Source organism: Pleurodeles waltl, chromosome 8, assembly GCF_031143425.1.
Source record: "Pleurodeles waltl isolate 20211129_DDA chromosome 8, aPleWal1.hap1.20221129, whole genome shotgun sequence".
NCBI classification, from domain to species: Eukaryota; Metazoa; Chordata; class Amphibia; order Caudata; family Salamandridae; genus Pleurodeles; species Pleurodeles waltl.
The window spans coordinates 166,335,063-166,350,194 of NC_090447.1; the positions used below are offsets into that span (position 1 = coordinate 166,335,063).

The 15,132-nt window shown below is 44.6% G+C and overlaps 1 protein-coding gene across 1 annotated transcript in view; it reads left to right on the plus strand.

The window, feature by feature from the left end:
- LOC138249505 (cyclic nucleotide-binding domain-containing protein 2-like) overlaps nt 1-15,132 on the plus strand; it is a 611,285-nt gene that overhangs the window by 98,460 nt on the left and 497,693 nt on the right. The window contains exon 3 of the mRNA XM_069203460.1: nt 14,432-14,499. Coding sequence (XP_069059561.1) covers nt 14,432-14,499 — 68 coding nt within the window. The remainder of the gene's footprint in view (nt 1-14,431; nt 14,500-15,132) is intronic.

Here is a 15,132-nt window from a genome sequence, read left to right on the forward strand (position 1 = left end):
CAACTCCACCAGTATGTAGGATTTTCCATTACTATTCTGGCCATACTAATAATGACAGGGCTACTCAAATCACATTAGAATCTACCACTTAAAAGCATATAAGGGCAGTTCTAATGCTGGCATATGAGAGGAGCAGGGCTCACAGTAGTCTAGGACATGTAAAACACATAAGTACATTTCCTGCCTTTTCCTTACATAGCCCTCTGCCCTATGGCCTACCTTAAGGGTGACTTATATGTAGCCAAAGGAGAATTTAAGGCTTGGCAGGTAGTTTTTAAATGTCAAGTCGAAGTGTCAGTGAACTGCACACACAGGTCTTGCCATGGCAGGCCTGAGACATGGTTAAGGGGCTTCTTGTGTGGGTGGCATAATCAGTGCTGCAGGGCCACTAGTAGCATTTAATTTACAGGCCCTGGGCACTTCTAATGCAATTTACTAAGGGCTTACAGGTACATTAAATATGCCAACTGAGTAGGAGCTAATGTTACCATGTTTAGGGGAGAAAGCACATGCATTGTAGTACTGGTCAGCTGTGGTGAAGTGTGCAGAGTCCTAAAACTAGCAAAAGCAGGGTCAGAAAATGGAGGGAAGCAGGCAGAAGGTTGGGGGATGACCACCCTAAGGCTGTCAGGTCTAACAAATACTATAAGTGTCCCATGACAATATAATTAGTCTGCATTGCTGTCACCTTAAATATACAAGGTTTATGACTTGAACTGTCATTTTCTTCTTGAACAGTACCAATATACTCTCATAATAATGTGACATTACAAATCATGCAATAGACATGGATAAAGCTGCTGTGGCCCCTATCGTCTATGAAGATGCAAAACAACAGGGCTAGGGAGGGTGCAGATGCAGGCAGACAAGCATTATAATGTTCTTTACCTTGTGATGTTTAAGCTAACACTATCCTCATTGGAATGTTGGAGTAGAAACTTATACCAGTCATTATAAGCCCTGAGCTACTTCATTGCCTTCAGTGGAGCTCCCAATATTCAAATGCTTTAATCTGATGAATTGTATGAATAATATGGGGCAAATTTAGAAGAAACTGGTGCAACACAGTGCAGCACAAAAATTAGCAGTGTCGTGCTGCGCCAGTTTTGAAAATTAAGGAGGGATGCGCTGTATTTATAAGAATACAGCGCACCCCTGTGTTTCCCCCTGTGCCGTTGCTAAATTAAGCAGCCTGCACCAACGCAGTCATTCTTGCACCAAAGTGCAAGGGTGTGTGTGCTTTGAGGGGTGTGATTGTTTATGTACACGGTGTCCCTTCCTCCACATAAACAATCATCCATGGCATTTTGCGTCTTCTCTTTGTGCTGCATTTGTCCTCCCATTTGGCCTAACTTTTTGGACAGATACTGATGATTACTGACTCTTGGCTGTGCCCTGGATACTGCTTACCAGTCCCAGGGCCAGTGCTCTGTGTAAAGTGGATGTTAGAAATGGGGTCTTTGGTTGGCAGTCAGGTTACCCCCTGTCCAAACAAGAACCCTCACTCTAGTTAGGGTAAGTCACACACAATCCAAATGATCCTGTGCCCACCCTCTGGTAGCTTGGCACCGAGCAGTCAGGCTTAACTTAGAAGGTAATGTGTCAAGCATCAGAGTTTCTGTCACACAGCAGACGCTGCGTCGATTCCTCATACAGGAAGTCAGGTTGCCTCGTTCCGGATCAGCGATACGTTGCTCTGGTGGGCTGTGCTTCAAATTTCCAGTCACAACACTGGCACTGCATCGATCTCCACTCGGGGAGCTGGGCTGTGGCATTCCGGTTCGGCGATGCAGTGATCTTCTCACCGCGGGGCAGGCTGTGCATCGATTCCGGCAGGCGGTGCATCGGTTTTCACTGCACAAGGAGTTTCTTTGCAGAGATGAAGTCTTTTTGGCCCTGAGAGTTCAGGAAACAGGAGGCAAGCTCAATCCAAGCCCTTGGAGAGCATGTCTCAGCAGAGCCAGAGGCCAGCAAGGAAGCAGGGCAACAGCAAGGCAGCAGTCCGTTACAGTAAAGCAGTCCAGATAAGTCCTATGGGCAGCCAGGCAGCTTCTTTTGGCAGGTAGCAGGTTCTGGTGCAGAGTGTCTGTTCCAAGAAGTGTCTAGATTGGTAGGGTCTGGAACCCAGTTTATATACCTAAAAGTGCCTTTGAGGTGGAGGAGACTTCAAAGATTGGATTTGAAGTGCACAAGGTCCCCTTTCAGTGCAACTCTGTCTGCCAGGGTCCCCAGTAGGGGGTTTGTCAGTCCTTTATGTGAGGGCAGGCCCTCCACCCTTCCAGCCCAGGAAGACCCATTTGGTATGCAGATGTGTGCAGGTGTGACTGAGTGTTAGAAATGGGGTCTTTGGTTGACAGTCAGGCTACCCCCTGTTCAAGCAAGGACCCTCACTCTTGTCAGGGTAAAATAGAATCACCCTCAGCTAACCCCTGCTTACCCCCTTGGTAGCTTGGCAGAGCAGTAGGCTTAATTTTAGAGTGCTAGGTGTAAAGTATTTGTACTAACACACACAGTAATTTAATGAAAACACTACAAAATGACACAACACCAGTTTAGACAAATAGGAAATATTTATCTAAACAAAACAAGACCAAAATGACAAAAATCCAGCATACAGAAGTCAAGTTATGAATTTTTAAAGATGAAACTAAAAAAATAGCGCTTAGAAACAAAAATGCTTCGATGAGGTGTTAACACAGAGTCGTGACGGAGTCGTCCCCAACAAGCCGACACCAGCGGTGCCGGACACGGAGTCGCGTAGACCCCCAAGTACAGTACCTTTGGTGAAGAGTGAAAACAAGCCGATGCGCGAAGTCGGGGAGCGCGGCGTCTGTGCGAAACGTTGAATCCGCGCACTTCGAGCGGCGTCGGTCACGACGTGGTGCGGCGACTTCCACGGAGTCACGGACTTCAGCGAGGCTGCATCGGTGTCGGGCCTGCAAAGAGCGTCGCGTTCCAGCGAAGGTCACGCGTCGGGTGCAGGCGGTATCAACGGATTCAGCAGCGGCGTCGGTCCGAAGTCGTCCGAAGTCGATTTCCTTGGATTTCCACCAGCTTTCCTTTCAAGGGCCCAGGGACAGGATAGGGCACCACTTGTCAGAGCAGGAGTCTCTCCAGAGACTCCAGGTGCTGGCAGAGAGAAGTCTTTGCTGTCCCTGAGACTTCAAACAACAGGAGGCAAGCTCTAAATCAAGCCCTTGGAGATTTCTTCACAAGATGGAAGGCACACAAAGTCCAGTCTTTGCCCTCTTACTCTGGCAGAAGCAACACTGCAGGAAAGCTCCACAAAGCACAGTCACAGGCAGGACATCACTTCTTCCTCAGCTATTCAGCTCTTCTCCAGGCAGAGGTTCCTCTTGGTTCCAGAGGTGTTTCTAAAGTCTGTGGTTTTGGGTGCCCTTCTTATACCCAGTTTCTCCTTTGAAGTAGGCCTACTTCAAAGTAAAGTCTCTTTGGAATGTGAAATCCTGCCTTGGACAGGCCAGGCCCCAGACACTCACCAGGGGGTTGGACACTGCATTGTGTGAGGGCAGACACAGCCCTTTCAGGTGCGAGTGACCACTCCCCCCTCCCCTCCTAGCACAGATGGCTCATCAGGATATGCAGGCTACACCCCAGCTCCCTTTGTGTCACTGTCTAGTGTGAGGTGCAACCAGCCCAACTGTCAAACTGACCCAGACAGGGAATCCACAAACAGGCAGAGTCACAGAAATGGTATAAGCAAGAAAATGCTCACTTTCTAAAAGTGGCATTTTCAAGCGTACAATCTTAAAATCAACTTTACTAAAAGATGTATTTTTAAATTGTGAGCTTAGAGACCCCAAACTCCCAATGTCCATCCGCTCCCAAAGGGAATCTACACTTTAATCAGATTTAAAGGTAGCCCCCATGTTAACCTATGAGAGGGACAGGCCTTGCAACAGTGAAAAACTAATTTAGCAATATTTCACTGTCAGGAAATATAAAACACATTACTATATGTCCTACCTTAACCATACACTGCACCCTGCCCTTGGGGCTACCTAAGGCCTACCTTAGTGGTATCTGACATGTAAGAAAAGGGAAGGTTTAGGCCTGGCAAAATGGGTTATTGGTAGGGCAGGTAGGTACCTACACCTAGCAACAAGCCACTAACCTCCACATAGGTACAGTTAGGTCTCAGTAAATTAATCCCAGCTCAACCCTTGGTAGCTTGGCAACGAGCGTCAAGGCTTAACTTAGGAGACAAAGTGTAAAGCATTCAAATATCACAAAACAGTAATTAAATAAAACGCAGGAAACAGTTTAAAAATCCAAAACCAATTTATAAAAATAGTTTATATTTTTATCTTTAAAATGACACAAAAACGATTAAAATCGGTTCAGGGGAACCGGAGATATGAATTTTTAAAGAATTATTACTTTTCTAGCGCTTAGAAACAAAAAGCGCCAATCGGGTCATCTGGTTGCACCTCGACCGGGGCAAAGTCAAACTTTCAGGCTGACCGCGATGGAGCCCTGCTCGGCTACAGGTCGCGGGAGGCCTCGGTTAAAAAGTTACCTTCTGACTTAGTCTTTATTTTGAAGTTTTTCTTCACCGGGACGAACCTGCCAGTTGAATCCGACCTCCTGGAGCCCTTGTCCGGATACGCGATGTGGGTTTCCTCGGTGGAGACTTTTACCTTCGGACTTAGTCGTTTTTTCGAGATGAAAATCCTTCGACCGGGGTAAACCTGGATCTTGATCCGACGTCCATGGAGCCCTTCTCGGATACGATGGCTGGGAGGTCCCGGTCAACTTTTTACGTTCGGACTTAGTCTCTTTTTTTGATGTTTTTCTTTACCGGGACGAACCACGAAGTCAGGCCGGGTCGCGGTTGAGGCAAGCCGGCTAGAATTTCCGCGGCGGGTCGGTCCCTCTCTGGAGCTTTTTTCCAAAAATTCTCAAATCTTTTCCAAACTTCTGGGGCTTCACCCAGATGTTCTTTTAAGGTTCTTTTGGGGTCCACAGCTCACCCCAAGGGTCCAGAAGTTCTGTGATGGTCCTTGGGGGGTGCGGACTTCAACTCCCAGAATGCACCTGGCGCAAACTCCTTTTTGGCCACTGGACAGTGGTCAGCTGGTCGCTTTCTTCAGGAGTTGGTGCAGGGGACTCTGGTTAGCAATTTTTCACCTGTAGCAAACAGGGAGTCCCTCCTTGAACCAGTTGAAGCCAGGCAAAGTCCTTCTTGTGGTGAAGCCCAAGTGTGCAGCTGGTGCAGTCCTTCTGAGTGCAGGTTCCAGGTGCAGGCCAGGGGTCCAGCAGGGCAGTCCTTCTTCTCCTTAAGTTCTTTTCTTGTTGAAATCTGGTAGGGATCTGAGGTGTGGGTGCAGGTCTGCCAGTTTTATCCTTGTTCCTGGGTGAAAAGCAGGGGGGCCCTGGTTCTCCAATCAGGGACAGGGTCGTCCCCCTGTGATGACCACTTCCTGGGAAGTGTGGCAAAAATCCATCCCAGAAGGCAACAGTCTCTAAAAATCCAACATGGATGAATCTGATTTTTGGAGGTTACATCTGGCTGAGCCCACCCACTGGTGTGGCTAAAAATCATAAACACACCCCTCTCCTGCCCTCTCCTAATCTAATCAAGGGGGCACCTAGTTGTCTGGGGTTGCAGGATGTGGGGGTGTTGCTGGGTGCTGCAAATGTCCTTCTCTGCCTTTGAAGACCAGTTTGGCAGCCCTCCCCCTTCCTGCCTCACCATCTGCTGAGGGGAGATTCTCTCCCCCAAGCACATTCCTTTGTGTGAAGCCAGGCCACTTCACACCTAATCAAGGCAGCCTGGCAGAAGCTGCTGCAGGCTGGCCAATCAGAGCACAGCAGCAAAAACAATGCAGAGCTGAAATTGGCAACTTTTTAGGTAAAGTCTAAACTTTTTACCTGAACAAGTTATATTAAATCCAACAACTGGAAGTTGTGGGATTTATTACAACAATTAATTTGATACCAAATTCTTGGTATGTAACATTTAAGGAGACTTTAAAATTTAAAATAAAGTCTGCCCATTCTAGCCTATGAAGGCCATTTACTTCAATGAGGGAAAAAACGAATTTGGCTGTTTTTACCTCACCAGGGCTTATAAATCTATTTTTATAAAGTCCCTGCTTATAGTTACATGGCACCCAGCCCTAGGGGCACATAGGGCACACCTTAGGGGTGACTTATATGTAAAAATAAGGTAGTTTAAGACTTTGGAAGTACCTTTAATTCCAAAGTCGAATTTGCATATAACTTTACTTTAAAAGCAGCCAGCAAGGCAGGCTTGCTTTTAAAATGACACTGGGCACCTCAGCAATGCACCTAGGTGTGCACCACCTATGCTGTGGTCCCTAAACCTACATGCCCTACCATATACTAGGGACTTATAGGTAGGTTAACTTAGCCAATTATAATTAGCCTGATTTGCATATCCATTTTACACAGAGCACAGGCCCTGGGACTGGTTAGCAGTACCCAGGGCACCATCAGAGTCAGGAAAACACCAGCATAAAGTGGAAAATGGGGGCAAAAAATTATGGGGCCTCTGCAATCAGCCCTAGTTTCTCACAAGTGGGTACACTTGCCAAGTCGAATTTACAGGTAAAACTGCACACACAGACAGTGCAATGGCAGGTCTGAGTCATGACTTCAGAGCTACTTATGTGGGTGGCACAACCAGTGCTGCAGGCCCACTAGTAGCATTTGATTTACAGGCCCTGGCACCTCTAGTGCACTTTACTAGGGACTTACTAGTAAATCAAATATGCCAATCACGGATAAACCAATCACATCCACATTTTGTAAAGGAGCACTTGCACCTTAGCACTGGTTAGCAGTGGTAAAGTGCCCAGAGTAACAAAAACAGCAAAATCAGAGTCGAGCATATATCAACAACCTGGGGAACAGAGGCAAAAAGTTAAGAGAGACCACGCCAAGGATGAAAAGTCTAACACTCAGTATCCTGTGTTTGTGTTTGTCTGGGTGAAATTCTCAAGGGAGCTGTCAACCAGCCCAGCCCAGGCCTGGATTGCAGACAGACTGTAAGGCAGAGAAGGATTTAAGTGCAGAGAAATGCTCACTTTCTAATAGTAGCATTTCTATGATAGTAATATAAAATCCAACCTCACCAGTCAGCAGGATTTTGTATTACCATTCTGGCCATACCATGACCTATTTACCCCTTTCTAATCAGAATCTACCACTCAAACAGTTTTTGAGGGTAGCCCTACTGTTAGCCTATGAAAGGAGCAGGCCTCACAGCAGTGGAAAATAAATTTAGGAGTTTTCCACTACCAGGACATATAAAGCACACATATATATCCTTCCTTTTAACTACACAGCACCCTGCCCTCTGAGTTTCCTAGGGCCAACATTAGGGATGACTTATATATAGAAAAAGAGGAGTTTAAGGTTTGGCAAGTACTTTTAAATGCCAAGTCGAAGTGGCATTGAAACTGCACACACAGGCCTTGCAATGGCAGGCCTGAAACATGGTTAAGGAACTACTTATGCGGGTGGCACAACCAGTGCTGTAGGCCCACTAGTAGCATTCAATCTACAGGCCCTGAGCACATGTAGTGCACTTTACTATGGACTTACAAGTAGATCAAATATGCCAATTGGGTATGAACCAATGTTACCATGTTTTAAGGGAGAAAGTATATGCGCTTTAGCACTGGTTAGCAGTGGTAAAATGCACAGAGTCCTAAAACCAGCAAAAACGGTGTCAAAAAGTGGGGGGAGGCAGGCAAAAAGTTGGGGGTGACCACCCTAAGGCTGTCCGTTCTAACAGGGGATGTGCAAATTAGGCTAATTATAATCAGCAGTATCAACCTACCTATAAGTACCTAGTGTATGGTAGGGCATGTATGTTTAGGGACCCCAGTATAGGTAGTGCACCCATAGGCACACTGCTGAGGTGCCCACTGTCATTTTATAAGCAGGCCTGCCTTGCTGGCTCCTTTTAAACTAAAGTTAAATGCCAATTTGACTTTGGAATTAAAAGTATTTCCAAAGTCTTAAACTACCTTATTTTTGCATATATGTCACCCTTAAGGTGAATCCTAAGTGCCCCTATAGCTGGGTGCTATGTAACTATAAGCAGGGACCTTATAAGAATTGTTTTATAAACCTTGTGACACAGTGTCCTTTCCTCAGGATCTGCACGCCGCCGAACAACAGGCCCACCTTCCGGCATCACCAACTCAGAAAGCTATTATAGCACAGAGTTATGGTGAAGCCAGTCGGGGGGAAGGCAATTAGGGTAGGGAACAGCAGGAAGAGAAATCTGAAAAGGAAAAATGGTTAAGCATGTATGTATATACTTGTTCATAACAGCATTAACATTCAATTATACATTTAGGCAAAGGCGTCTCTGTGAATGCAAGTGTTGAGACCCTTATGGAATAAACAAAGGTGTCTTAGTGGATGCAAGAATTGAGACCCTTATGGAATAAACAAAGGTGTCTCTGTGAATGCAAGAGTTGAGACCCTTATGGAATAGACAAAGGCGTCTCCGTGAATGCAAGTATTGAGACCCTTATGGAATAGACAAAGGTGTCTCCGTGTGTGCAAGAGTTGAGACCCTTATGGAATAGACAAAGGCGTCTCCGTGGATGCAAGTATTGAGACCCTTATGGAATAGACAAAGGCATCTCCGTGTGTGCAAGAGTTGAGACCCTTATGGAATAAACAAAGGCATCTCCGTGAATGCAAGTGTTGAGACCCTTATGGAATAAACAAAGGTGTCTTAGTGGATGCAAGAATTGAGACCCTTATGGAATAAACAAAGGTGTCTCCGTGAATGCAAGAGTTGAGACCCTTATGGAATAGACAAAGGCGTCTCCGTGAATGCAAGTATTGAGACCCTTATGGAATAGACAAAGGTGTCTCCGTGTGTGCAAGAGTTGAGACCCTTATGGAATAGACAAAGGCGTCTCCGTGGATGCAAGTATTGAGACCCTTATGGAATAGACAAAGGCATCTCCGTGTGTGCAAGAGTTGAGACCCTTATGGAATAAACAAAGGCATCTCCGTGAATGCAAGAGTTGAGACCCTTATGGAATAGACAAAGGCGTCTCCGTGAATGCAAGTGTTGAGACCCTTATGGAATAGACAAAGGCGTCTCCGTGTGTACAAGGGTTGAGACCCTTATGGAATAGACAAAGGCGTCTCCGTGTGTGCAAGGGTTGAGACCCTTATGGAATGGACAAAGGCGTCTCATTGTGTGCAAGAGTTGAGTCGCGTATGGAATAAACAAAGGCGTCTGTGAATGCAAGAGTTGAGACCCTTATGACCAGACAAAGGCGTCTCCGTGAATACAAGAGTTGAGACCCCTATGGAATAGACAAAGGCGTCTCTGTGGATGCAAGTGTTGAGACCCTTATGGAATAAACAAAGGCGTCTCCGTGAATGCAAGAGTTCAGACCCTTATGGAATAGACAAAGGCGTCTCCGTGAATACAAGAGTTGAGACCCTTATGGAATAGACAAAGGCGTCTCCGTGAATGCAAGTTTTGAGACCCTTATGGAATAGACAAAGGTGTCTCCGTGTGTGCAAGAGTTGAGACCCTTATGGAATAGACAAAGGCGTCTCCGTGGATGCAAGTGTTGAGACCCTTATGGAATAAACAAATGCGTCTCCGTGAATGCAAGAGTTGAGACCCTTATGGAATAAACAAAGGCGCCTCCGTGGGTGCAAGAGTTGGTAGAATTATGATACTTCAGGATGTCATGAGCATTAGACAAAACTGGACATGGCCCTTCTCTGAATCATGGAACAAGAACAATTGGTAGAATCATGATACTTCAGGATGTCATGAGCATTAAACAAAACTGGACGTGGCCCTTCTCTGAACCATGGAACAAGAACAATTAGTAAAATCATGATACTTCAGGATGTTGTGAGCATTAAACAAAACTGGGTGTGGCCCTTCTCTGAATCATGGAACAAGAACAATTAGTAAAATAATGATACTTCAGGATGTCTTGAGCATTAAACAAAACTGGGTGTGGCCCTTCTCTGAATCATGGAACAGGAACAATTAGTAAAATCATGATACTTCAGGATGTCGTGAGCATTAAACAAAACTGGGCATGGCCCTTCTCTGAATCATGGAACAAGAACGAACTGAGACCTCTGAACCTTGAGAAGGCAAGAGCTTGGACCATGGACATACTCTGAACATCAATTATGCAACTACTATGCATTCATAAACATAAAACGTTTGGTCTCAGTCTAGAAATTCGCAAAGACTTAAATATGTATCTCACATATCATCAAAGACTTAAATATGTCTCTCACATATTATGCTTCCAAAAATAATGAAACCATGATTTGCTTATCTTTGAGATGTTTTCACATTTGCCACCTAGGCCTGAAAGTTTTACTCATGTAAACTGAAGTGCCTTGATTATTGGACCAAGGGTGCTTTACTCACATGAACTGAAGCGCTTTGATCGCTGTGCAAAGGGCGCTTTACTTCCAATGAACTGAAGCACTTTGAATGTTGTGCCAAGTGCGCTCTACTCCTGTGAACTTAAGCGCTTTGAATACCATGCCAAGTGCGCTTTACTCCTGTGAACTGAAGCGCTTTGAATACCATGCCAAGTGCGCTTTACTCCTGTGAACTGAAGCGCTTTAAATGTCGTGCCAAGGGCGCTTTACTCCTGTAAACTGAAGCGCTTTGAATGCTGTGCCAAGGGCACTTTACTCCTGTGAACTGAAGCGCTTTGAATGTCGTGCCAAGTGCGCTTTACTCCTGTGAACTGAAGCGCTTTGAATGTCGTGCCAAGTGCGCTTTACTCCTGGGAACTGAAGTGCTTTGAATACCATGCCAAGTGTGCTATACTCCTGTGAACTGAAGCGCTTTGAATACCATGCCAAGTGTGCTTTACTCCTGTGAACTGAAGCGCTTTAAATGTCGTGCCCGGGGCACTTTACCAGTGTGGCCTGAAACGCTTTGCTCGTTATGCTAAGGGGCACTTTACCTTTTGGAATTAACGACTTCCTTAAAAATTTTGATTCCTCAAGGCCTTACTGCTACTAGTACGACCTACTCGTTTTTGAATGCACCATGGAAACAAGGATACTTGAGTTGGATGACACTCTGCCATTCCGGAACTCTGCTCTTTTCCAGAGAAATCCCCATGAGGTCTGGCTGCACCGAAGTCTTCAAAATAGTGAGCAACTTGCTTGGGTATGGCTGGGCTTTATAGGCCTGTCACACCCCAAGATGGCTGCTGCCTCTAAAAACATGGGAATTGTAGTCACCTCATGGAATAGCACTGATAAGTGCTTCTTGTCCACCAATGACCTGAACCTGCAGCTCTATGAGTTTTGCCACAGGGCAGACAACGTTTATGGCCACCTCTGTAGCCAAGCAGGGCCTCATTGCGGTTGCCCTTAAACTGTGACTTTGCTCCGGTCGAGGTGCAACCAGATATCCAGAGTGTCACTTTTAGTTTCCAAGAGCTAAAAAACATTAATTCTTTAAAAATTCATCTCACTGGTTCCTCTTATCTGATTTTATTCATTTTTGTGGCAAATAAAGGATAAAAATATTTCCTATTTTAGTAAATTGGTTTTGGATTTTTAAACAGTTTCCTGTGTTTTATTTTATTACAGTTTTATGATACTTGAATGCTTTACACACTTTGTCCCTCAATATGACATTGGCGGGCGGCGGATGCTGCCCGTCAATGCCATACCGCCATCAGGCCGCATGTGAAGCCTGAACTTCGCCTGCCCTATTATGGTTTGCCCACTGGGCCGGCAGGCGGAAACAATGTTTCTGCCTGCCGGCCCAACGAGGAACAGGGCTTTAACATTGCAGCCAGTTCGAAATGGAGACGACTGCAATGTGGAGGTGCATATATACTTCAAGATGGCTGCTAATGGAGAATGAAAGATAGGTAATATAACATTTAGAAATGGCTACCACGGGCTCCCACCTTATTTCTAATGCAAAACTTAGTGTGAATCCTTGTATGGAACCCAATTGAAGCAGGCACCTCAGAGATGTTATCTAATGGGATAAAGGAATGCATTAATAGCTGCTTGTAGGATGGCTACAATTTTGTCCCAGTAGACCTTCAAGATGTCCCTAAATAGATAGATTTAGATTGAGACCAGTTTAAGATGGCCGCCCTAGCTTCCATAGAGATCGTTTTTATACACCAGTCCAAGATGGCCACCACGGAAGCGCTCAAGCACTTTCTCCTTATGTGACGGATGTTGCAGCAGTCTTTATGTTTAGACTGACGGAAGCATGCACGAGCGACCGGACGCATATGCTGGAGCCGGCACATCGGAGTTTTTTACACACCTGGGAATTTGGGAGATTTTTTTATACTCCCTTTAATTCTGTAGCAGCATCCAGTTTTCAAGCTGCTTCGAGCTATAGTAAGGCGTCAGTCAGACACTTTTTGCATGGCCAAAGTAAGTTGCCATATACATATATGTATTAGGTGTATGCATTATATTAAGAACGCTTACGTAATCAGGCTGTGGCCCATCTTTTCTATCCTTCAGATGTCCCTTAATGTGCTTCAATACCAGCTGTTTGGGATTTTTTGATAAATGGTGTCTGAAACAAGCAGTAGGTTTTTTAAATATACAGTGGAACACCTTGATTCTTGGTTTGGTGATGGCACTGCTTAAGCAGTATATTATCTCAATTTTTTCTAATTAATAGGGATCAGTCTAGGCACTCAGGTGGCACTCCGTCTTAAAGTTTTTTTCTCTTGCATGTGCTTTATTATTATTTTTTGCATGTGCTGCACTTTGAAAACATGAGGGCTGACATGCGGCGACATTAATAACGGCTGTTTTTAACAGAATATTTTTTAAAACACAATTTATGGTTTAGTTTCTTTTGATATAATTAGTATTTTGTTTTTCAATAGGTACTTCATTCTCCAATAGTCCTGAAGAGGCCCGAAAATACAAAGGGCTGAAATGTGTTGTCTTTGTTGTATTAGGGAGAGGTTGTGATGAAACATTAATTACAACTTATAAGGAATGCTTTTGAAACACATGTTTGTTCTTTGTGAATAACAATTATTGTTGTTTAAAGATGTGCACATGATACAACCATCTTCTATGTAGATTTATAATTAAAACAGCCAATAACCACATCTATTTAAAATGAAAGGATGACAGAAGTACAGATATTTAATTGTTGTTGAAGAGATATTCTATTTTTGGGTTTGATATGTAATTGGTGATAGAAGTTTTGTGAAATGCATAATGGAACCTATGTTACAGCTTGATTAAAATAATATGAAAAGAAATATAGAAACAAATTACTTTTGTCGAGGTGATTGATTCATAGTTTCACAATTGCAGTATATATTCATTTTTTCCTACTATTGTACCATTTTCTCTTGTTTTTGGTTACACTTTACCCATATATAGTATGATTATTAGGGTAATCCCCTTTCGGTTAACGCAATGTGGCAGTGCAGCGGGTGCAGCAGCACCCATCGCTCATTTCACTGCCCGTAATTCGGGCAGTGAAATGCGCGATGGGGCTGTGCATGGGGGCCCCTGAACTGCCCATACCAAGTGCATGTGCAGTGCAGGGGCCCTCAAGGGTCCCCCTGAGTACCCCATTCCACCAGCTGTTCCATGGCGGTGTTTACTGCCATGGACAGGCTGGCGGATAGTGACTCGTAATCCCCAGGCCCTGGTGGATTACAACCGCCGGGACCGCCAGGCTGCAGGCTGGCAGCAGCCTGGCGGTGTCGGCGGTAGGACTGTGGCAGCTCCGCCATGGTCATAATGTAGCGGTCGGACCACAACGACCATGGCGGTCCAACTGCCACCATGACCCCTTTCTCTCCTAAGCCAAGCTACCATGGGTTGAGCTGGGGTTAATTTATTGAGACCTAACTGAACCTATTGAGGTTTAATGGCCTATTGCAGGTACTAACCTGCCCTTACCAATAATCCACTTTCCAACACTAACGCCAGCCCTGTTAGATTTTGCCGTTGCCTCATATTTACATTTTCTTGTAAATATGGGGCAGCTTCAAAAGCAATGGGCGTTGCAGTGGAACGCCCACGACAACGCCTATTGCACGCCCCTCTGACGCAGACAACTGTATCTTATGGGCACATATTTACAAGGAGGTGTAAAGCCACAAGAAGTGGTGTTACACCTACTTGTAAATATGGAGAAGTGGTTAGTGCCAACTGAGTGCCACAAAAAGTGATGCTCCAGTGGCGCTGGGACCTTATAAATCTGGCCCTATGTACTCGTAGCATTTCATTTTGCTGATATTAATATCTGTGCATTTGCAAAATTACTTGCTTGTTTATTTTCTCATATGTATCTCCTTTTGATAAGAAATATGCAAAAGATGTCTGTGACTTAATGAAAAAATATTTAACAGGCTGTCACCTTTTAACAGCATATTTCATGATCTTGTTCTAGTATCTTCGAAAATTCCGGACAGCGGTTGTGGTTGTCCAAGTGATTCGCAATCTAATAAAGATGTACAGGTAAGATTGTTAATTGATGACCTTACTTATTATGCATAGTAAGGAAAGTAGGTTATGATGGTCATAGGCCCTTTCATGTAATTCTTCATTGATGTTTAATACTGAAACTCAGAAGATGCTTCCGAATGAACAACAGGCAGGGATAGAGAGAAGTCAAGGTCCTTTAATGAAGAACTAACCTTGTGGTCTTTTCTGGGCATTGACCTTAAAAAAAAACTGTTGTGCACTGCCTATACTAATCTCATTCGGGTAGTCCAGTATTTGGAGAGACAACAATGCACTGGGTAAATAATGATACCTCAAGGTGTGGTATTTCCCGTTACGTCATTACCTTCTCAATACATGTCTGCAGGTTGAAGTGGATGATACCACTGTTATATGGAAGCTCTCAGAACATGCCAGGTCCTGGGAAAAGATCGTATTTCAGGTCAAGGCAGAACCTTTTATGAATTAGGATTTGTGACAAAATAAATTTGCATTTGAGTGCTAGAGACTTTAATGTCATATTGCATATTAAAAATATCTGCAAAATTGACAGAATTACTAAAGCAATGCCACCTCTCTAGTAAACCTATTTTCAGTTATCTTTACTGCATATAATGAAAAGGAAAGTAATTTGGTGAAGATGTCACA